This window comes from Enhydra lutris, unplaced genomic scaffold (assembly GCF_002288905.1).
Source record: "Enhydra lutris kenyoni isolate GAN:26980312 unplaced genomic scaffold, ASM228890v2 scaffoldscaffold10, whole genome shotgun sequence".
NCBI lineage: Eukaryota > Metazoa > Chordata > Mammalia > Carnivora > Mustelidae > Enhydra > Enhydra lutris.
Window position 1 is genome coordinate 11451798 of NW_019154094.1, and position 21324 is coordinate 11473121.

Consider the following 21324-nt stretch of genomic DNA (forward strand, 5'->3'; position numbering starts at 1 on the left):
GGGCAGGGCGACTGCCCAGGGAAGAGGCCTGTGCCGGCTTCCGGGCCACCCCTTGCATGTGCTGGAGTCCCTGGACCTGGCGGTGCCGTCTAAACTGGGTGTCTCACTGAGGACCACCCACTGGCAGCAAGCAAAACAGTGCAAGTCTCTGAACAGAGAGTCTGGGGGCTCCGGGCTCCTGTGCTTCCACTAGCCCCACTAGGAAGGCATGCTGGGGTGACAGAGGCTGTCCTGGGGCCTCAGGGGCCAGAGCCAGCATGTTGTGGGGCGGCCGAGTTATCTGGGCAGTGATGATGATGTCCTAATGAGCGGGGCCACGCACACGCTTCTGGGAGGCTCTTGGGACCCGCCCACTTTGGATTCCCACACGCAGCTTGTCATCGCTGCCACGGAGTCAGACTGCTCTCTTCTTTGGAAACCCATCTGAAATTGGCTGCCCCTTTTCCATTTTTGAACAAATACTCTGTTGCTCAGCCCTGGTGGTCGACATTTCTGGCTTCCTAGTGCATGCTTGTTACTAAAGTCCTACTTTCCTCAAGGTTTTGTAAAGAGCCCAGGTTTCTTTTCTTCTGGGAGAAAAAAAATATCTATCTGTAAATCACTCATGGTTCTGTTTATAGATGGCGACGTTTGGAGCTTTCCTCCACAAAGGGGCTTTCTGCAGGAACTATTTCAATCTGCTGGATATGCTGGTTGTTGGGGTGTCCCTGGTATCATTCGGGATCCAGTAAGTACTCTGGGGTGGGTGCAGGAGTGGGGGCACAAGACTCTGGGGCAGGATGGTTAATGTGAGGAATTTTAACATGATTCCTAAAGGCTAGGCATCACTTTAACAATTACCTTCAGTTACCCAGGAAACTGTGATTTGTGTGCACGCTGGAAAGCGTTGGGACAGCTCATCCTTTCTCCTGTTTCTCCTCTCCATGCCCCCTGCCAGGCGGGCCTTATTACTCTCTGGGATCCTGGCTTTCAACAGTGAAGTCTCGACTGGGAGAGAAGGAAGCCAGGTTCTAGCTCGGGTTCGTCTAGGACTTCGATTCTCGGGTCCTAGATTCTCAGAGTGGGGAGGGGGCCTCTGGGGACCCTTTTAGCTTGGCTCCTGAAGGTTTCCCTCGATCTCCCTTCCTTTTTGCTTCTACAATTTTCAGCTAGGAGGGGGCAGAGGCTATAAGTTAGGGCCCTAGGGATGCCCCGGTGGCAGGCTGCCTGCCTCTTCTACCCAGGGGGTCCTGGGCAGAGGCTCCAGGGGTCCCAGGTGCTAGCCTCAGTACCCCATATGAGAACATGTGTTCACCTAAAACCTCTGAGCTCAAGTTCATGGGAAGGCTGCATCCCCCTCAGAAGTGTTAGTCCTCACCTCCCACGACTGCCCAGAGGAAGGAGCCAGGAGTTGCAGGTGAAGGGGACATTCTCACAGCATCTTTGCAGCCCCCTAAATTCCCAGGTGTGCCTGCCCTCTCCCCCTGCAGCCCTTGTTGCTGCCTCCTGAACACATGTTCTGGCCACCTGTGGGGCCCGGTCATCTGCATTTTTCGGCCTGGGGCTTCCTAACTCTGCTCCCTCTGCCTGGAGCCCCTTCCCCCTTAGTCTAGCTAACCTGCCCCTCCCCGCAGGGTGCCACCTCCCAGGCTCCCCCAGGATGTGCCCTCCTAGCAGCATGTCCCACATCCCCTCCATCGTCCGTTCCCCCAAGCAGGTGATGACTGCATCTCTCCCACCTGACAGTGAACTCCTCAGAGGCTGGAGAAGCCCCACACGGAGCAGGTCTCCCAACTTAGAAAGCAAACCCCACCAACCAAAATTGCAGCCTAAAAGCCAAGTACTACCTAGTGTTTACATGGAGTGAAAAGAACAAAGCGATTTCCTAACTCGTGCCTCTGCTGGATCCCCGAGTCAGGGCCTCTGGGAGCGCCCCTGGGCTTGGCTCAGGAAGGGCTTTGGAGTGTGGACAGGACAGAGAAAGACCCGTGTGCATGCATGCACGTGTGTGTGTATGTCACGGCGAGAGGTGAGCTCAGCTCCACACGGGCAGTGGTCCTGCAGTGAAAACCACCTGAAATAACTTCAGAGCATCTCATCTGACTTAAAACACGGCCTTTGTTCTATGCTCTTTCCTCAGATCCAGCGCTATCTCCGTCGTGAAGATTCTAAGGGTTTTAAGGGTCCTGCGGCCGCTCAGGGCGATCAACAGAGCAAAAGGACTTAAGGTCTGGGTATCTGCCCTCTGGGCTGGGCTACTTTGGTTGGGGCCAGAGCTGGACTGAGGCTTGATGGGTTTTCACCTGGTTGTATGTCTAGAAAGGACAACTCTGACCAGCGACACTGCCTCCGGCAAGTGCTGAAAGTATTTTACAAATGACTTTCTTTATCTTTGTATATTTATTTTCCTTAATGTGATTGCTGTTTATCACTTTTAAAAATTGTTAGTAATGTTTTCTTGGGTTTATTTTGGTCTTTGAATCTATTCTCATGCAGGTCATATAAAAGGTCTGAGGTTTTGCATTTTCTTGAGTCCGTTTATGGGGGGCTCGGGTCCTTGTGGACCTGTGTGCCTGGTAATGCTAGACCCCATAGCATTTCTTCAGACTGAATCACTTTGTTTTTTTTTGTTTTTTTTTTAAGATTTTACTTATTTGGAAGAGAGAGACACAGTGAGAGAGGGAACACAAGCAAGGGGAGTGGGAGAGGGAGAAGCAGGCTTCTCGCTGAGCAGGGAGCCTGATGCAGAGCTCAATCCCAGGACCCTGGGATCATGACCTGAGCCGAAGGCAGACGCTTAACGACAGAGCCACCCAGGCACCCCCAGACTGAACCCCTTTGGAGAAGACCAGGGAGGCGGCTGGTCTCAGGGGTACTTCTCCTGGGTGGCCACGATGCCTCAGGGGTAACTCCTCACAGATACCGACCTGAAAAACGAGTGCAAGAGAACCCAGGGTTGGAAAATCATATAAAAATGCACATGAACCTGGAAAATCTTGGCCAGTGTGAGATTAGCCCAAGGCTGAAAGCACAGAGCGGGTAACCCTCCTCCGCCTTCCCTCCCGGCCTCTCTCTCCCCAGCATGTGGTCCAGTGCGTCTTCGTGGCCATCCGGACCATCGGCAACATCATGATCGTCACTACCCTTCTCCAGTTCATGTTCGCCTGCATCGGGGTCCAGTTGTTCAAGGTAGGGGGAATGTGCCTTCTGGCAGGAAGCCCAGTTGATTTCTCGGCGGGGAGCCTGCGTCTCACTGCCTGTCTCTTGTATATGCAGGGGAAGTTCTATCGCTGTACAGATGAAGCCAAAAGTAACCCTGAAGAGTGCAGGTGAGTGTCCTGAACGCCAGAGTGGGCAATGAGGAAGAACAGAAAGTTTCAAGAATCCCTTTGTGCTAAAATTTCAGAAATTTTCATCATAGACTGCAAGAGAGGCTTGTGTGCTCAGCTCATGGCTGGAGAGTTGGGTGTGGCGGGGGAGTTATTAAGGTGACATTCACATATCATAAAAGTAATCATTTTAAACAGTCCAATTCAGTGGCATTTCGCACAATCACACTGTGGTACAAGTGTGACCTCAGTCTAGTTCCAAACCTTCATCACCCCCAAAAGGGTGGATAAATGGCTTTTGATGTTTGCCATGGAGTCTCTAAGTGGGGGGGGGGGGAGTGCGCACCAAACCTAAAATAACAAGTAAGAAATGCCCCCAGAGAGCCCCTCCCTCCAGTTGTATGGGCCATTCTTCCCCAAACCAGAACTCGAAGGTCAACTCCCTGGTGTTCAGGAGCTGGCTCGCCCCTTCTGACAGGTTCTCCCAGCTACCTTTCACCCCTCGCTCCCGGCTCCCACATCTTGGGCATGTTTTTCTTCACAACAGTGGACAGAGGAGGGACTAGGTGGGAAACACCTGTATCTCTTATCCCAGGATGTCCAGAGGAACATGAAGACAGACACGAAACCACTGCCCAGAGCTGTAAGACCATGGGGTAGTCCATGTTTCCCCATCCTTTGGGGATGGCACCCCTGAGGTCTGGGTGCACTTGCTGGGAGCAAGGCTGCTCACACTTCTTGCATGTGTTTGGGGTTTCTGTCCACCAGAAGGTGCAGTTGGAGTGTGCCGGCTGCACATGACTGGTTGTGCATCCCCAGGGCCACCATCCACACAGGCGGGGACAGGGGGATCACCTCTTGCCGCTGCGTGGCATGGCAGCAGGCAGAAGACCCCTTCTCTTGTCTCGCTGAGTCTCTGCTTCCCCATCTGTGACATAAAGACATGGGTCTCTTTCCAGAAATGAAACTCAAGGACAGATATTGTGTACCAGAAATCATAGAATTATTTTAGAAAGAAAACTGGGACTATTGTTAGTACAAAGTGAAGGAATTTGAGGACAACCAAAATGCAGTTAAGAGGATACCTGGGCTTGTTTCCCAGAGGTTCCAGAATGCTCCATCCTGGAGCTTCTGATCATTCAGTGTACGCTCAGAGCCCTTGCATATGAGAGGTGTTTATCATTTGGTAGGTTTCGTGTGTTATCAGGCATATGCTGGCTGGCCGCCTCGTTTTTCTGGGGGTGCTCATTAAACTGGTAGGTACTCAATGATTATTGGAACCTTAGAGTAGAAGAAATGCACAGCAGGAGGAAGACAAAGTCACATGGTGCTCAGCTGTGGGGCCGGGATGTGGGCTGGGGGCAGCTGTGACTGATCGTATGTCAAGCCAGGATGACCCACACTTCTTTTCCTCTCTAGGGGGCTTTTCATCCTCTACAAGGATGGGGATGTTGATAACCCTGTGGTCCGTGAGAGGATCTGGCAAAATAGTGATTTCAACTTCGACAACGTCCTTTCTGCTATGATGGCGCTGTTCACGGTCTCCACATTTGAGGGCTGGCCTGCGTGAGTATAGAGAACCTCCTGAGAGTGTCCCAAACCATCCATCCATCCGTCCGTCCATCCGTCCATCCATCCATCCATCCATTCCATCATTCATTCCGAGTTCTAACGTGGGCCAGCCACGGATGGCTGCCAACATGCTATTTCTGACCCACTCGCTCGCTCATTCATAAGAGGTGTGTTTGGTACCGGCCGCGTGAACTGTGCTGTGTCAGGCACCGTGGAAGAAGCAGTTGTCTGGACATGCTCCTCCCTTCAAGGTCCAAACCTAGTCAGAGTCTCAAGCAGTTGACCAGGCAGGAGGATCTGTTGAATCAGAGATGTGCAGAATAGGGTTCTGAAGAATGGTTAGGATTTTGATGAGTAAAGCTTAAAAGAAAAAAAAAATCCAGCGAGAAGGGAATAGCTAGAATACGAAAAGAAAGTCTCTTGCGCCTTTGTTACTCTGCTCTGATCCCCATGTCCCTTCCGGCTCCCGCCACCTGAACGTACATACGTACATGGAGTCCGGATGCCAGGTTGTCACACCCAGAGGAATGGCGGAAGGTGGACAGGCTGGTTCTCGGGGCTGGTGGAACTCTCTGATGCATGGGAGAGTTGGAGTTACTGACAGAAGAATCCTGTGCAATGCAAGGACTGTTGGGTGGGGTTTGTTCATGAGGGAATTAATGGGTCTGGGAGCAGAGACACAGGAGTGAGCCCCTTCCTGCTGGTGGAGGCACTGGTTGCAGTCGGGTTTTCAGCAGTGTGCCTTAATCAGAGTGGAAGCCGAGGGGAGACCATGGACCTGGGCCTTGGTGCTCAAAGCGGCTGGGCTCGTCTCCTGACTCTGCCCCTGAGGTGTGTGACTTTGGTCACTTAGATCCCTCTCTGAGCTTCCGTATGACAGGGACAACTGTAGTATCTGCCTTTCCAGCTGGATGGGAAAGTGGCTGGCACAGGGTGCCTCGGGGTGCGTGGCTTGGCGGTGTGGAGTCTACATCCATGTGGGGGTGAATTTAACTTGGGGTGTTACAGTATCCCCCCCACCCTCTTGAGAGTTCTGCTTGGTATATATTTAATTTCTGGGTCTATTTCAGTTTGGGGTTCCTCTCTTAGTTCTTTGGAAATCCTGGGTTGCTTGCTTATTCTCTTCGTTGGCATACGTACAGTTTTCAGTTCCACTAATGTCTTACACATGCTGTCCCTCGTCTGTCCTGCCAGGAGAAAGGAGCACTATTGAATTGCCATGAAATCTTGTGTTTTTCAGCCCTCAGAGCATCAGTCACCAAGTGTATCTCAGGTGTTCCCTCCTCTGGGGGCCCAGCCTGCTGGGCCTAATGCCAGCCGAGGAGGGTGCCTCGGAGACCTGTGTGCATCCAGGGGCTGGGGTGGGCTCCTGGGGAAGGGTCGGACAGGCAAGGCCCACGGAGGGGGTCAGAAGAGGCACACGGTTTGGCCGCTTGGGCTGAGTGGGGGGGAGGGCTCAACGGGTCCTTCTGTTCTCCAGGTTGCTGTATAAAGCCATCGACTCGAACGGAGAGAATGTCGGCCCCGTCTACAACTACCGCGTGGAGATCTCCATCTTCTTCATCATCTACATCATCATCGTGGCTTTCTTCATGATGAACATCTTTGTGGGCTTCGTCATCGTCACATTTCAGGAGCAGGGAGAGAAAGAGTATAAGAACTGTGAGCTGGACAAAAATCAGGTTAAAGTCACACACTGTTTGGGCTTCTGTCCCTTGAGCAAGAGAGAAGCGGCTTGTCTTTGGCCAGCTTCCTCCATGCCCAGAGAAGGGCGTGCGCCCGCTCTCTGTCCTGGGGCTCAGATCCTGTTCACAGCACCCTCTCAGCCGATTTGAGTCCTTGCTGGGAAGAGTGAGCTTTCCAGATACAGACCAGACCCTGTCATTGTGAAATCTACCGGACCCTGCAGATGAGAAATCAGAGAACGCTTAGGCCACCTTCTGCGGGTGTATCCCGTTAGTGATAGCTCAGAATCAGGAAGTACCTACTGCCCCTCCCACAGTCCTACAGGGGATCGTGTCTGATCTCCTCAACCTCCGCACTACTGACATTTTAGGCCAGATAGTTCTCTGTTGTGGTTTTCTAGGATGTTTAGTAGAATCCCTTGCCCCCTACCCCCTCAATTTCAGTCACAACCCACCACCCCAGGTTTTGACAACTGAAGGACCTCTCCAGACATTGCCCAATGTCCCCTGCTTGAGAACCATTGACTCGGGAAGAAATAACCTATCCCACTGCAGGAAGAGTTACTAACATTAAACGTGGGCCCAAGATTGTACTGGGGTCACTCTCGGTATCTGCTGTCTTGTTCGAATTAGTCTAACAGCAGCAGGGCCTTTGGCTCTGATTGCATGAAGATGTGAGGGGGGTCAGGAGAACTGCTCGTCTCTAGGCTTGCTTCCCTCTCTCTTGATTGAGGGCACCCCAGAGTTACTGTTAGAGGTCCCTTCCAGCCCTAAAAGATGGAGAGTCTGCTCTGGGACTTCCCCCAGGCCCTGGTTCGGTAGTACCTCTGTTTGATGATGACATGAGGAGTGGGGATCATCTGCCAGCCCGGGCTTCCTGTGGGGAAGTGGCTGTGGTGAGGCGGTGAGGCAGTCTTGAGCTACAGCTGTGCCCACTGGGGTGGTAAGGACAGGGCCAGCTGGGTTCGTAGGAAGGGGTTGCTTTTATTTGTCAGGGCACCCCTTCAGATCCCATCAGTGATGGTCAGCGGGAAGCCTGGCTCGGCTCTTCATCAGCCACTCTCCCCCTACCTCCCAGCCCCTGGAAGAATCTGAGGACAAGGTCCAGGCCAGCCAGAGAACAGAGCCAAAGCTGGACCTCTTGAGGTCCAGAACAGGTTCGAACTGGGGGTTCCTGGACACAGTATGTGAGGTCACAGCAGGGCTAGATCCTGAACAGAGGGAGGCTATCTAAAGACAGAAGCCAGGATCAAGGCAGGCAACCGGGAGTAGGTCTGGGTCTAGGAGCAAGTGAGGCCATTGGCTGAGCTGAAGGAGCTGGAGGCTCCCGCTGGCCTGCAAAGGGCGGAACAGCCTCAGCCCCAGACTGAGTGGGAAGGATAGTGCTCTGGCCATCATTGCTACCACAAGTTCCAAGTCTCAGAAGGTCCCAGGGAGACACACAGCTGGTTCACCATTAGACACGTGTGGTTACTACAGTCTGGCTCCCAAGACGTGTGTCTTGTGGATCGAGTCTTAGAGAATGAGCCCAGCCCCTTGGGCTCTGGAGGGGTTTTTTTGCCTCTTGTTCACTGGCTTCCTTTCCTCGAGGTGGCCCTGGGCAGAACTGCAGGCACAATACAATGCTGGTGTAGAGGAAAGGCAGGGGAGAGGCCGGAGTCAGGCCTCACTCCTCTGCTTCTGCCTGCAAGGCCTCAGGCAAGACACTTCCCAGTCTGGACATCTGTTTTAATAAGGAAAATGGAGGCACACCGGGTGCTCCTCTTACCCACCCCCCAGGTTGCTGTGAGGAACCGAGGAGGTGCCGAGCTAGGGGCCTGTGGCCAGTGACACAGGGTGGTGCCCGCGGGGGGTGCTGTCATGGTTCTCCCCGGTCCACAGTCCCTTGCGATGGGAGTGTGTCCGCCCTCGCCGAGCAGCTGAGACCGGCATCCTCCTCCCGTGGATGTGCTCAGGACCCCTCCTTGCTCTTTTCTGCCCGTTGCAGCGTCAGTGTGTCGAATACGCCTTGAAGGCACGTCCCTTGCGGAGATACATCCCCAAAAACCCCTACCAGTACAAGTTCTGGTACGTGGTGAACTCCTCGCCTTTCGAATACATGATGTTTGTCCTCATCATGCTCAACACACTCTGCTTGGCCATGCAGGTAAAAATGGGGACAGCCGCGGGGGTCACGTCTGGGCCTTCTGCGCAGCCCCCTGCCCCCAGTTCTGAGGGCCGAGTGCCGCCCCCTCACATGAGAGTGGGTTTGATTTTCTGATGAGTCTGGGCTGTAGTCTGGCCAGAGCCCCCTTCTGGCTAACGGTTCTCACGGTAGGCATTTAAGATGGCTCTTTTGTTTTAAGAGACTGTCTGTACCGCACGACCATAGGTGACATTCCCGTGGAGCCCGAGTCTGGCATTCAATTCTATCAGCACTTCCTGTGGGCCCCTGAAGCCAGGGAGCATTTAAGGACTAAAGCTGGGTCTGTGTGGAGTAGGGCAGAAAGGCGTGGCAATCCTGCCTTTACTCCTTACCAGCTGGGCCATCTTGGCAAGGCAGTTTAAGTCCCCTGAGCCTTGCTTTCTTCACTGACAAAATGGGAAATCTCTCATACCTAGTCTGAGGCCAGGTTTGCGCTGGATGACTCACCCCAGGCACTTGGCGCTGGGTCCAACCCAGAGTGAACACCCATTGTTGAAAAACAAAGCATAAGCCATGTCCCTGTCTGCAGGGAGCTCTTAGAATGGTTAGGATGGTGGTGGAGAATCTTCCAGCTCGTGGAGAAGAGTTTAGCCTGTATTATAGCTACCTCTCGCCACCCTGGGGCCAAGGGATGTGACTCCTTTTAGTTGGCCAATTTGATATTAACAGTGAGCATTTCCAGCAGTTATGCTGTGAAGTTGATACTGCCCTAGGACAGAAGCAAAGGCCAAGGTCCAGATCCACTTCCTGCACTGACTTTAAGAACTTAAGTAAATCAAACCAGCTCCCAGTGCTGTCTGGAAAATGGATCTAAAAGCCACCAGAGATACAGTCTCTGGCATGTTTTTCAAATTAAGTCTTTATGAATGAGCAGGAGAAAGTATGAGGTCAAGATGTTACTGCCTTCTATTGAACAAAGTGGACCTAAATGGCATCAGATTTATCCCCAACCAAATCCTGTCTTTAGTCAAAGGCATTTGGGTGGGTTCTGCCTTGTGCGTGGGTCAAGGCCCTGAACAGAACCCCTGCTGGGAGGAAGGGTGGGAATCCCTTCATCCTGAGCAGAGGAAATGGATGTCTTTCCCCTTCATCTTCCAATCATCCTCATTCGTCAAGGCCCCCCTGTGCTTTGTGGTGAGTTGACCATGTGCCGTTGGAACCAGTGGAGGTTGCCTCCATGTCCAAGCAGAGGGTGGATGCCTGCGGGCAGCAGGGGGCTGGGGAGCCTCCTTTCATGAGGCCGGCTGGGCCAGGCCCCTGAGAACCATGCCTCTGCCTTCGCCCACAGCACTACGAGCAGTCCAAGATGTTCAACGACGCCATGGACATCCTGAACATGGTCTTCACGGGGGTGTTCACCGTCGAGATGGTTTTGAAAGTCATCGCATTTAAACCTAAGGTGAGTCTCTGAACCCACTTCTCAAAGGCTGTTGCCGAATCACCCCAGGGAAGCACAGGCCTCCTGTTCGTCTTGTGTTACTGAGGGACGCTGAACTGTTCTGGCCAATAACTAGGTTATCACCTGAGAACGTTCAAATCTGATTAGAGCATCTGAGTACATATGGGAAAACAAAACTACAGAGTAAAACCTCATGAAAAGAATTCTGAGAAAAAGAAGGGGGGGCCAGAATTGGGAATTTGTAGAATGGAGATGGGCTTAAAGCGGGTTTTCTGTCTCTAGAAGAGCTCATCATGCTGTCTCAGGGAAACTGGCCTCGGTGCTCGAGCACTAGAGAAACTGCTTTAACAGAACCCATCAGAAAGAATTCAGCCTCGATTTGACTTTTAGGTTTCCAGGAGAAAGACCTTGGTTCTATCTGTCCTTGGTCTACAGCTTCTTTTTCACCCTTTATGGAAAGTTCTACCGGTTGGAGAGCTCTTACCGTTTATTTGACTTAGAGAAATGTCACTTGAGTTTAAGACAAAACAAGACATGAAATTGTTAAACGCTGTTGGACTAGTCAGCATATCGTGTCGCTTTCGGGAGGGAGCAGACCCTGCCCCAGGGCTGGCAGAACGGTGCCGAAGAGTGCATCCAGCTCTGGATCCAAACCCATACTCCCCACTTGCTGATGCGAGTGGGTTACTTCTGGCTCTGTGCTGCGTTTTCCTCCCCTGTAAAGCGAGGACACTACCAGCCCTGTTTCACAAGGCAGGTGGGAGGGGTGAGGAATCACTATCTGTGCCATGCTTAGAAGAGTGCCACCACGCAGTGACATGCTGCGGACACGTCCGTACTGTTACTGTGACCACCACCACCATCATCATCAAGTCTCGATGTCCCCTCGTTCTAAAACTGTAGACGGAGCAGCAAATCTGGGCTGAGCTGGGGGACATTGGACCCTTGGCTTCTTTGCTAGCAAAGCTCCCAAACTCTCAGTTTGTGTAAGTGACAGAATCTGGGGACCCGGTTGTTGGTTCATCTATAAGGCATTTTGGGCCTAAAACACTGGTTTTACTGAGAGTCGGATTATGAGAGGATGGTTTCGCATACTCTGAATTTCCTTGGAATTTTAACCCGAAGCTGTTCCTTTCTTTAATTTGAATTAATTTTTATGCAATCTTTATCAGATCTTTGTGGACCAAAAAGAAAGGACACTTGTAAGTGATCACTTGGGGTGATTGAAGTGGGGTCAAATTTGGCACCTTATGCATGGCCAGATGTTAACTTACTGTGACTTGTCCATATCTACATACATAAACATCTCCTCCTTTTCCAAATCCATCTTAATTTCCTTTTGAGATTTTTGGTTTGCTTCCCTGTCACCTTTACTTCTCTGAACTATCTTTGTCTGGATTGATGAAAAAGGTTGTCCAGTAAGAACATTAAAAGGACTTGAGAGAGACAACACGGAACCCACCCACGGAACGTTTCCAGATCCTCTTGCCGTGTCTTCCCTTGCCTCGTGGTTAAGCTCCGAAATGTTTCAGAGCTTGCTCTGGGCTGAAGAGAAGGCACACTTGCCCATGGCATGTGTGCGTGAGAGTGCGTGTGTGTCCGTGTGCGAACGTGCACCCACTAGCAGGCCAGTGCACCCAAGGGCTCATGTGCCCTTCTGCACAGTAAACCGCTGCTATCAGACCGGGGAAGAGGGTTTGGTGGCGTGTGATCAGACTGGTGATATCAGGAGGGAAATGAGTAGCTAATTTTTAATCAGTACTGATTAATCAGAGTTTTAAAATGAGTGATTTCCGCTAGAAATTGTGCTGCTTTGTTGTTTTGCCCAGCAAGCTATTTCTATAACATGAAACAGCAAACAGCAGTAGGAGCATCTATGTGCATGAGGTCTCTGCATTCACCAAAGCCAGGATAGGCAGATTTTATGTTGAGGAGGGGGAGAGAATCCGTTCACCAAGAAACCAAGCCCTTCTTAAAATGCTTCCCGACTTGTCCTTGTTTTTCTCTTCTGGGTTGACAAAGCAAGCCCAGGGGCGTAGGGTTTCAGCAAGAAGCTGCTGAGACCCCCTCCTCTCTCATCAGCAGTCAGACTGAGGAGCAAGGTTGTAGAGGCTGCCAAGGGGAGACTCTTCCAGGAGATGGCCGCATGGAAACCCTAGCCCATGGGTCTCATCTCAGGAAAGCCTTTGGCTCTGTGAGGAGTCTGTTTAGGGCCCCTTGGGACAGTGTTATCCACAGTGAGGGGCTCACCAGCGTCTGTCAGGAGAGATGGATTGCAGCTGTTCTGGCATTCAGATACAGAAAGCCAAGTTGGAGAAAATTCTTCCTGATGGAGAATAAGGCACTGTGAGGAGGATGGGCTAAAAGAAGTCAGGAAACCTGACCATGGAGACTTCTGTATTCAAGGACCCGCCAGAGACATGGAGCCTCCCAAGAGCACACACCTTGAGGGAGAAGTCATTGGCGGACTCGGCAGGTCAGGTCATCCCGCCTCCATAAGCAGGGAGGGCTGAGGTGGAGAGGCACAGGCAGGAAACCCAGAGCTGGGGAGCTGGCTGCCCCCTGCGTGGGAAGAGCTATTCTGAGCATAGATTCTAGGTAATAGTACGAGGAGGCCATTGAGTGAATTCTCTCTGCTCCCCAAGGGAAAACCCACCATCTGACATTGACCTTGTACACTCTGGATTGTACTTTTGACTTGGAGGTGACTGTGCCATCCTAGGCTTTTAAAAGAGAGGTCCTAATTGAAGTAAGATAAGCCCACTTTCCTGGTCTTTCCCTCTGGTACTCCCAGGGGAAGCCACTGGACTTCTCCAATGAATTCTCTTGCTCCAAGGAGGGAAACTGAAGAAGAAGGGCTTTCTCGAAAGTACTGGCTCTTGCAGGAATAAAGAGCACTCCCAGTTTGCTAAGACTCCCTCTTCCTCTTTGTCCATCTGTCTTTGTCCAGCATGTACCCGAGGCCTGGTTAGCTGCCTTGGTTGTGGGCTTTTCCCCAAATAGCCACACTTTGTTCCCAGATCTGCATTTTGATCTTGGTTCTAACCTCAAAAATGGCTAATTTATATTCCTGACCACCTGGACTTGGAAGAAGTCAAGGGTAGTTGGGTTTGGAGGAAGAGGAGAGTATTCCGGCGCCCTTCTACTCCTCCAGTGCAGAGTTGCTGCACAGTGGACACTGACATTGGTGCCACCAGCCTCCTGGGATGGCATTCCCTGTCCCAGGGCCCCTGGTAGGAATACGGGCTCTTGACAGAGTACTAACAATCTTTTTGAAGGACACCTTCCATTTCCTAGAAAGAACATTTAGTAGTCTTTACAGTTTGTCAGTGACCACATCTATTTTAAGTGACTCATTTTAATGCCAAATAATACTTGAGACCAAATATTCTTCTCCTTAGCTAGAACGTTGCTCCAGACCTTGTGGGCTCAGCCCGTGCCTTCGATGTCACAATTTCTCGGGGTGCTCTCCTGGTCCCCTTCTCCCCTGGTAAATGCCTACAGGCCCAGAGCTTCGCCAGCCATCCCTGTCATCCAGACCTCTCCTGCCCTTCCTTTCCCTGGACTGCTGAATCTCCCCTCTCCCCTTCCCACACTCAGACCCTCTCTGCTCATCTAACACAACAAAACTCTGGTACAGCCACCTGTTGCCTGAGGGAAAAAAAACAAAAAGAAACAAATGAGAAAACAGCAACAACAACAAAAAATGAGAATTTTCTTAGTCTTATGTTCAAAGTCCTCTACCAAACCTTGGCCCATTTGAACTTCTGCCTTGTTTCTTAGTTGCTTCCCCGCTAATTCCTTCTATGCTCCCCACTCCCAGCTGTTAACAAGCCAAACCTTTCCATGGCACGTGCTTCTGTATCTGGAAGCCCCTTTTTTGCTTTGCTATTGCCTGAGGCCCATCTAAAATGCGGGATCCTCTGTGACATCCTCCCCACCAGCTCAGCCAAAGTCTGTTCTTCCCTTCCCCTGCGTGTCCACTGGAGGCTTGCTGGGTGATGTCTTCATCAGTACTTCTCTGGATCTCCCTGTTAACAGCTGAGTGGCTGCTTGAGGTCACAGGCTGGGTCTCATGTGTCCCACACAATGCCTGCTCCATGCTGGCCACTCAGTAAGGATGGGTGGGATGAAGAAAGGCGTAAATGGATGAGCCTATAGGTGCAGCCTCCTGGCATGAGATGATACGTAGCATATTTTCTGTCACAGGACATTTGATCAGAGTAGAGTGGCCAAACGCGAATGCTTTCCTATAAGCCCCCACTTGACCTCTGGAAAGTCTTGTGCTAGTTAGAAAGCAGTCAGTTATGGTGTCTCCTGAAATCTGGTTCTGTGGGCCATCTCTTGGGTCCAGCACTGCCCAAACAGTCCCAGGCAGAAATTTCTGAGTGATCTGGCTGCCATGGTAAATCACAAAAGTGGGTGATTTGTGTGGGCTCCTTCAGATCTGCAGATGAAAGAGACTCCAGGAAGCAAAAGAACCCAGACTTGGGCTGCTTCTCTGGCTTCTGTTCTGCACACGTCACCCCGACGCATGTGCCACGCCTGTGTGCTATAGCCCAGCTGGGGTTCCAGCTCTGCTCCCAGGAGCCCACTGTCAGGAGTGACATGGACACTGACAGACTATCAGAGTTCTTGGAAATCTTGTAAGTTCCTGGCCCTAATGGCTACATGAGTCTGCTTTATGATTTAAAATTTCCAAGTCAGACATATTTCTGAAAAATGAAGATTATTGCGTATAGCAGACTTGCTTGGTGTTTCCAAGCCAGTAGGACGGGACAAAAAATAAAAGCTGACTCTGGCTGGTGCTAGGGACTGCTGATTCCGCTTGAGGGCCCTAGCCTGGGCATTCAGTAGCAGGAGATCCTATCATTTTTGGCCAAGAGGAGAGGGCATAGGGATGGGTGCTCTGTGAGAAGCCTTTGTCTCGTCTTCTGGTTACCCAGGCACTGTGGTGGCTTTGGTGGGAAAGGGGCGGGGGACTGAGTCGTGCTCATTCGACAGTGATTTGATTACATAGGAGGCTATTAAACAGAATCAGATGTGGGGAGAAAGAGAGCCTGGCATTTTCTGCCTCTGTTGGCCCCGTGGCACAGCCACCTTATCTGAGCCCGTGATTCCAGCCCCCTGCATCAGCCTGAGCCCCCCATTGCCTGGATTAGGGGTATGTACCTTCAGTACAGGAGTCCTCTAGGACTGGGGCACAACTTGCGAGTGTGAGGGATCTTCTGAAGAGAGTTGACAAGATTGTCAAAAATGTTCCAGGACCCTAAATGAGAAGCCTCTCTTGATTTCATATGTACCACAGTGGACCAGGATGGGCCAGCTGGAGGATAGTGTGTAGGCCAATGGGAATGATTCTGTGGTAAATCCTGATAATTCTGGAAAAGCAGGGAGGAGCTGTTCAGGACTGAAGTCCAAAGTAGGTGCGCGGGGGGCATCCTTGGCCTTGGGGGAACAGCCTACTATAGTGGGAGGAGCAGCACGTGGGGGTACAGCTGTGGGCAGGGGCTGGTCCTGTGCCTGGACCGGAGCGGAGGAGAAACTTGGAGTCTTCAGCTGCTCTGCATACCCCTGAGGTCTGATTGTTACAGGTGCCCAGCTGTCTCAGTGAGGCATTAGCCCTTCTCTAGGGGAGATGGGAACTATTGCCATGCTCTTCTTTGGAGATGCTGTTAAACCCAGGAAGGGAGGGACAGCCTCTGGCCCTCAGAGTAGCCTATGGCAAGGCTGCTGGTCAAATGCCTGTTTGTTACCTACTCACACAATGTAAATAAGGGACCCTGCCACCCCCACTACTGTGCTCAGCACTTGACCCAACTGACTTTTGTATTAGGAGGCCTTCTCTGTGAAGGAAGCAGTGTACTCCTTTGGGTCCAGGCACAAGCTCTTTGTGTCCTGGCTGGCCAGCATGACCAGCACACTCAGTGGCACTAGGCTAGCCCTCAGAGTGCTGGCCTTGCCCCAGTCTGCCAGCCAGGAATCACGAAGCATTGGAAAGAAAAGCTAGAAAGTGCAAAACGTAGTATTCATCAAGATTTGTCCCATTAGGCTTGTGTACACAGGTCGGCAGGGTTGGTACAGGCAGTCTGCCTTTGTTTACTTGTTGGACGTCTGAGATGAGGCGTCTGGGAGGATGGCGGTCAGCGAGACAATGTGTGACAGAAGAGGGGAGAAGTGAGGAGTGGGTGAGAGGTCATGGCAGGTTGGGTGCGAAAATCTTACATTATTTAAGATGAAATTTTTTAAAGTCCAAACCATCAATTAGTGTCACAGCTCTCCCATAATTGTATCTGGAATGATCAACAGGAACTAGAACAAACAGCCCTCCTCCAGTTATTAGGAGTGTACCCTTTCTATGGTGTCATCAAAGGCTGGGGCTCCACAGTGGCTTTCTTGGGGCCTGCATGTGATCACAAGTTCATGGGACCTGACACTTCAAAGTACCTTCTGTTCTGGGTTTCTTCATCCTCACTAAGTGTACCCAGTTGTAACCATGCTTGGCCCCTTTTTATAGATTTCAGACCTGGATATTTTTTTAAAATTTCCAAAACATGTTCCAACTTTTTGAAAAGACCATTGATTTTCAGACAGAGTTGTTGACCTTACAACCAGAAGCCCCTATGTGTAGTGCCCACCCCCACACTTCTGACCAAGGGTTTCCAGGGGGTGTCAGGAGACAGCAGGCATGAATTTAGCACCTACCGTGCTGAGCCTACAAGAGAGCATATGTAAAATGTATGCCACATAGATATACACGGATTTATAAGTCATGATCATAGGGACGTCTTGCCTCCATGCTTGTTGCAAGATAGAATGATCTGAATGATGGTAGGATGCTAGGTCAGTGGAAGAAAGAGGCATTGCAGTGTGTGGAGCAATGGGCTCAAGGCTCTGGAGGTAGATAGTGGGGCTAGTGGAGGAGGAGACGGAAGAGTCAGCATGGTACTTATCCTCAGAGGGCTTTCAGTGGGTTAAACCTACAAAGACCCTAAATTCCGTGATGAGGACATATGAGAAGCAGAGCAGGGGGCAGGAGGATCTGAAAAGGTCCCTTCAAGGAGCTGGCATTTAGTCTGACCTTGAAGGAGGAAGTGGATTTGGGCAAACCGAGTGGGGGTGGGGAGGTGGGGATTGCCTGGCAGCAGGTGAAGGGGGAGGAACCTGCTGGTGGTTCTGAGAGATGACAAGGAGTTGTGCTAGCCTGGAGGGTGGAAAAGGAAGGGAGGAGAGCTGGAGTACAAGGATTCTCTCAAGGCCAGTGGGAGCCTTAGCGCATCAACACCATTGACTATTTTCCTTTTTAAGACCTGTGTGGGCTTCCCGCACAGTCCCCTTCCCCGCATACCAGAATGAACCCCACCCCCACCCCACAGCTCTGAGCCCTGAACTGCGTGCCTCACTGTGCCCCTGTCCCAACGGGAGGCCAAGGGCTCTGTGAAGACCGAGCACACCTTTCATCATCCTTGCACTGGTGAGGAGCAGGAGGTACTGGTTTGGTGTAAGAGCACAGAAAGAATGTGTGAAATGCCCAGCCACAGTGCACTGTAATTGGGAGAAGAGAGAAACTGTGGAAGGAACAGGGGGAGGGCCTGCTGACCCTTCTGTGTAAGGGTAGTCAACTTAGAAGGGTCGCACACCCTCCTCTGAGGGTTTGAAGTTGCCCTTAGGTCCTAAACCCAAGGGCAAGAGCAGGTTTTTCAGAGGGCTCTCTGCTCTGCTAAACTGCTTGGTCTAGGGCCCCGGGTCTGCGCTGCACAGGCGCGCGTGTGCTCGTGCGCATGCGTGCGCTCTGCCTGCGTGTGCGTGCGTCCTGCGTGCCTGCGTGTGCGTGGGTGCGCGCCCTCTCTCACACATGCCGGTGCCCCCCAGCCTGTGTCCCTTCCTGCCAGCGGCAGGTACCCGTGGCCTCCCTTCGGCCCTCCCACCCCACCTGGTTGCTGTGGGTACGGCGGGGCCTCCGCTATGTCCCCGTGGGACCCGTGTGGAGTTTTCGTTCCTACGTGCTCATCAACGTCTGCCCCCCTGCCTGCTCTGTCCAGGGGTATTTTAGTGACGCCTGGAACACGTTTGACTCCCTCATCGTAATCGGCAGCATAATAGACGTGGCCCTCAGCGAAGCCGACGTGAGTATGCGCCCGCCGTGGCCGCCCGCCTCGTGTCCTCTCTCTTGTCTGCACATTCCGCTCCCCACCCCGCCCCGCACTGGCATCACCTGGACAAGTCACAGGCCCCAACCTCACTCGATCTAAAACCAGGCATTTTCTCCCGAGAGCTGCGGACCGGAGGCTTGTGAGGGTAGAGCTTGATCCCAGGCCTTTGCAGACACAGAGCACCTTCCGGAGGGCCGGCTCAGGCCGCGTTCCCCGAGCGGCTGGTAGGCAGGGCGAGACAGGCGTCTGCACTTGTTTTGATTTGCTGTGTCAGCAGCGGCACCCGAAGGGACGAACCTATAACATCTTTGTTTTAGGGTGATTTTTTTTTTTTTTTTTCACGTAGCCGGGTGGCATAATGCTAGAATGTTCTCTATTTATAACACTGTCCTTTTCTTCTTTTTTCCTGTTGTGCTTCCTCTCCTCTGTGGCTTCTGAATGCTTGCCCTAACAGCACTATTTCACTGATGCATGGAACACTTTTGATGCCTTAATTGTTGTTGGTAGCGTCGTTGATATTGCTATAACTGAAGTGAATGTAAGTAGCAAACTTTGTGTCCTGTGACGTGATTGTTTTTGTTAAGTCTGACGCTCAGGAGCCTAGAAACCTTATCCGTGGGTCTCTCCACACTCCAGAAATTCGGGCACACCTTTGTTTTGGAAAGACAAAGAACGTTTTGTAGCCTCCCTTCCCCTGCCCCATCCCCTGTCCCTGAAAAAGAGTGGAGAGGGAAATTGGGAAATTTAGAGTGACCATTTTGGAACCAAACATGATTTTAGAAAGAAGCTCTTAGGAACTCGTGAAGGGCCGGGAGTGAACTTCCGTGAGCATGTGAACATTATCACTCACTAGTTGGGTGACCCTGGCCGGGCACCTGACTGCTCTGTGCCTCAGTTTATCCAGCTGCCAAATGGAGTTCATAACGTGTGCCCTGGTACCCACGATGGTTCTGTGAAGGCACAGGGGGAAGCTTCACAGCCACTCCATGAACACGTAGCTGCTGCCGCTGCTGTCCTCATCTTTATTGCGTATACCTCCGAGTCTGACTAGTGACACTAGGGAGTACCCCGTGTCCTGGCTCCCTGAACGATGGTGATCTCATGGACCAGGGGAAGGAGGCCTGAGTGCGTATGAGGAGAGGGTGTCCATTCTCCTCTGTTGCACTTGATCGAACCCTTTAATAAGGAAACAAGTGCAGTGGCAGTGTGGCAGGTGGAGTGACACCCCCCCCAACCTTCCAGAAGCATCCTCAGGACCCTCCTTCAAAATTAAGAGGCTCAGGAAAGGGGAGCACTGCCCCCTGCCAACAGTTCTTGGATCTAACCCAGGCCTGAACCAGAAGGGCCTAAGGCAGGCAGAAATGGCTCTGCTCACCTGGTCTGTTCCACTTTGTTAGCAAGTCTTAGTGGGTGTCCTGTGTGTGTGCCCCAGTTGTGTAGAGCCCGTGGCAGGGATGAATGGAGCATGGGGTGGGGCTGCTTTGTGGTGTTGGCTTTCTGCTCCGTGTGGCCAGCCCCGCCCTCCTCCCCCACCCCTGGCTGGGAAGGGGCCTCCTTGCTCTGCTTGGCTGATATCTGCAGGATTGTACCACCCATCCTGGTGTCCAGACAGCCTGTTTCAAATAAGGATGGTGCAGTGTCTCTTTATGCCACTGCTCTGGGGCCAAGCTAAGCCTAAAAACCTGAGAATTCTGGTCCTGGTTCAAAATTGATTTGTTGGACCCAGGCCTCAGTTCCCCCATGGACCAGCTAGGGCAAATGATATCTGCCCTTCCTGCTTCATAGGTATGTCAGGGGGATAAACTGATGCAGTGTTTGTGAAAATACTTGCTACATAACTTAAAGTATTAGGGAGATACCAGGCTATTATCCAAGCGTAGATTTTCCATGTACTAACAAGTGAAGTGGACTATAAGATCTATCCACAAGAGTGTGATGTATGCCTCACAGCACCCCAGTCCATGCCGTGACAAAGTGGTGTTTTCCTTGACCCCGGGGGCCATATCCCCCAACCCCTGTGAGCCCCGATGTAGGTAAATTCCACTTTATGTGAAATATTCCATAACTCAGTTACAAAATTGTCATTCATAATGTGTAAATTATGCTTGGTTATAAAACAATCTGCTGCTAATGTCAGAACAGCAGGACCCTAACTGGGCTGTCATGGGCTCTCTTCTGAGTTTATGACCAGACATCTGCCTGCTTAACCATCTCCCGATGTAAAGCAGTTAAAACCTTCATCAAAGTCTACTTATATGAAAATTCTGGCACAGACCCCTGTGTAAGTCAGAGATGGTCTATAATGGAAATGAAAATAGAATAAACTGTACTTCCAGTAGGTCTCCCTGGAGTGCTCCGTGCTGAATGGGATGTGCAGGCAGTGGGCATAAATGCTGGGTTTCTGGGTACCAGGATGTGGCTGAGCTTTGTTCACTGAGCCAACAAGCCAGCTCTCCAATGCCTCATCTCCCCCTCCCCGTTGGCTGGCGGGGTGTGGCGCTAGTGCCCTCAGGTTGACAGCACGTACCCAGCTTTCTGGCTGCCCCTCCATATGCTGGGGACAGGAGCACACCATGCCCATCCCCTGTGCCCCCGCCTTGCTCAGCAGTGTCTCTCTCAGACGTATCCTTCTTCATTTGTCAGGGGTAGCTTCAGTGGTACAAAAACCCACACTGAACTTTCTAGTTAGCATTTGACTTTGGGGTGTCTGCACAAAACAGGCTTTCATTAGGCCCATTTCTAGCACTCAGTCAGACTTTCAGAATCACACGAGTGACCATTCTCATACCATTTTCTAGTCAGTGAGTTTTTCCCTGGTCAGATATAGCCCGAGACAAAAGCTCCCTCGGCTGGTGGCAAACCAGCTGTCCGCCCCAGGCCAGTAGAACCCCTTGGGAGGTCTCAGCAGTTCTGGGCTGGGCCACAGTAGAGAGCAAATGCTCAAAGCCGCCTTCTCATTTATTTAGTCTTTTAACACATATGTCCTGGGCATGTACAGTTGGTCAGTTATGAGCACAAAGAT

At 51.7% G+C, this 21324-nt stretch overlaps 1 protein-coding gene across 3 annotated transcripts in view; it reads left to right on the forward strand.

Moving 5' to 3' along the window:
- The window catches only part of LOC111143738 (calcium voltage-gated channel subunit alpha1 D), a 299470-nt gene that overhangs the window by 234112 nt on the left and 44034 nt on the right, over positions 1–21324 (forward strand). For all 3 annotated transcript variants that reach the window (XM_022497561.1, XM_022497562.1, XM_022497560.1), the window contains 9 exons: positions 621–727; positions 2120–2207; positions 3061–3168; positions 3256–3308; positions 4728–4874; positions 6361–6562; positions 8553–8711; positions 10039–10149; positions 18192–18275. In XM_022497561.1, coding sequence (XP_022353269.1) covers positions 621–727; positions 2120–2207; positions 3061–3168; positions 3256–3308; positions 4728–4874; positions 6361–6562; positions 8553–8711; positions 10039–10149; positions 18192–18275 — 1059 coding nt within the window. The remainder of the gene's footprint in view (positions 1–620; positions 728–2119; positions 2208–3060; positions 3169–3255; positions 3309–4727; positions 4875–6360; positions 6563–8552; positions 8712–10038; positions 10150–18191; positions 18276–21324) is intronic.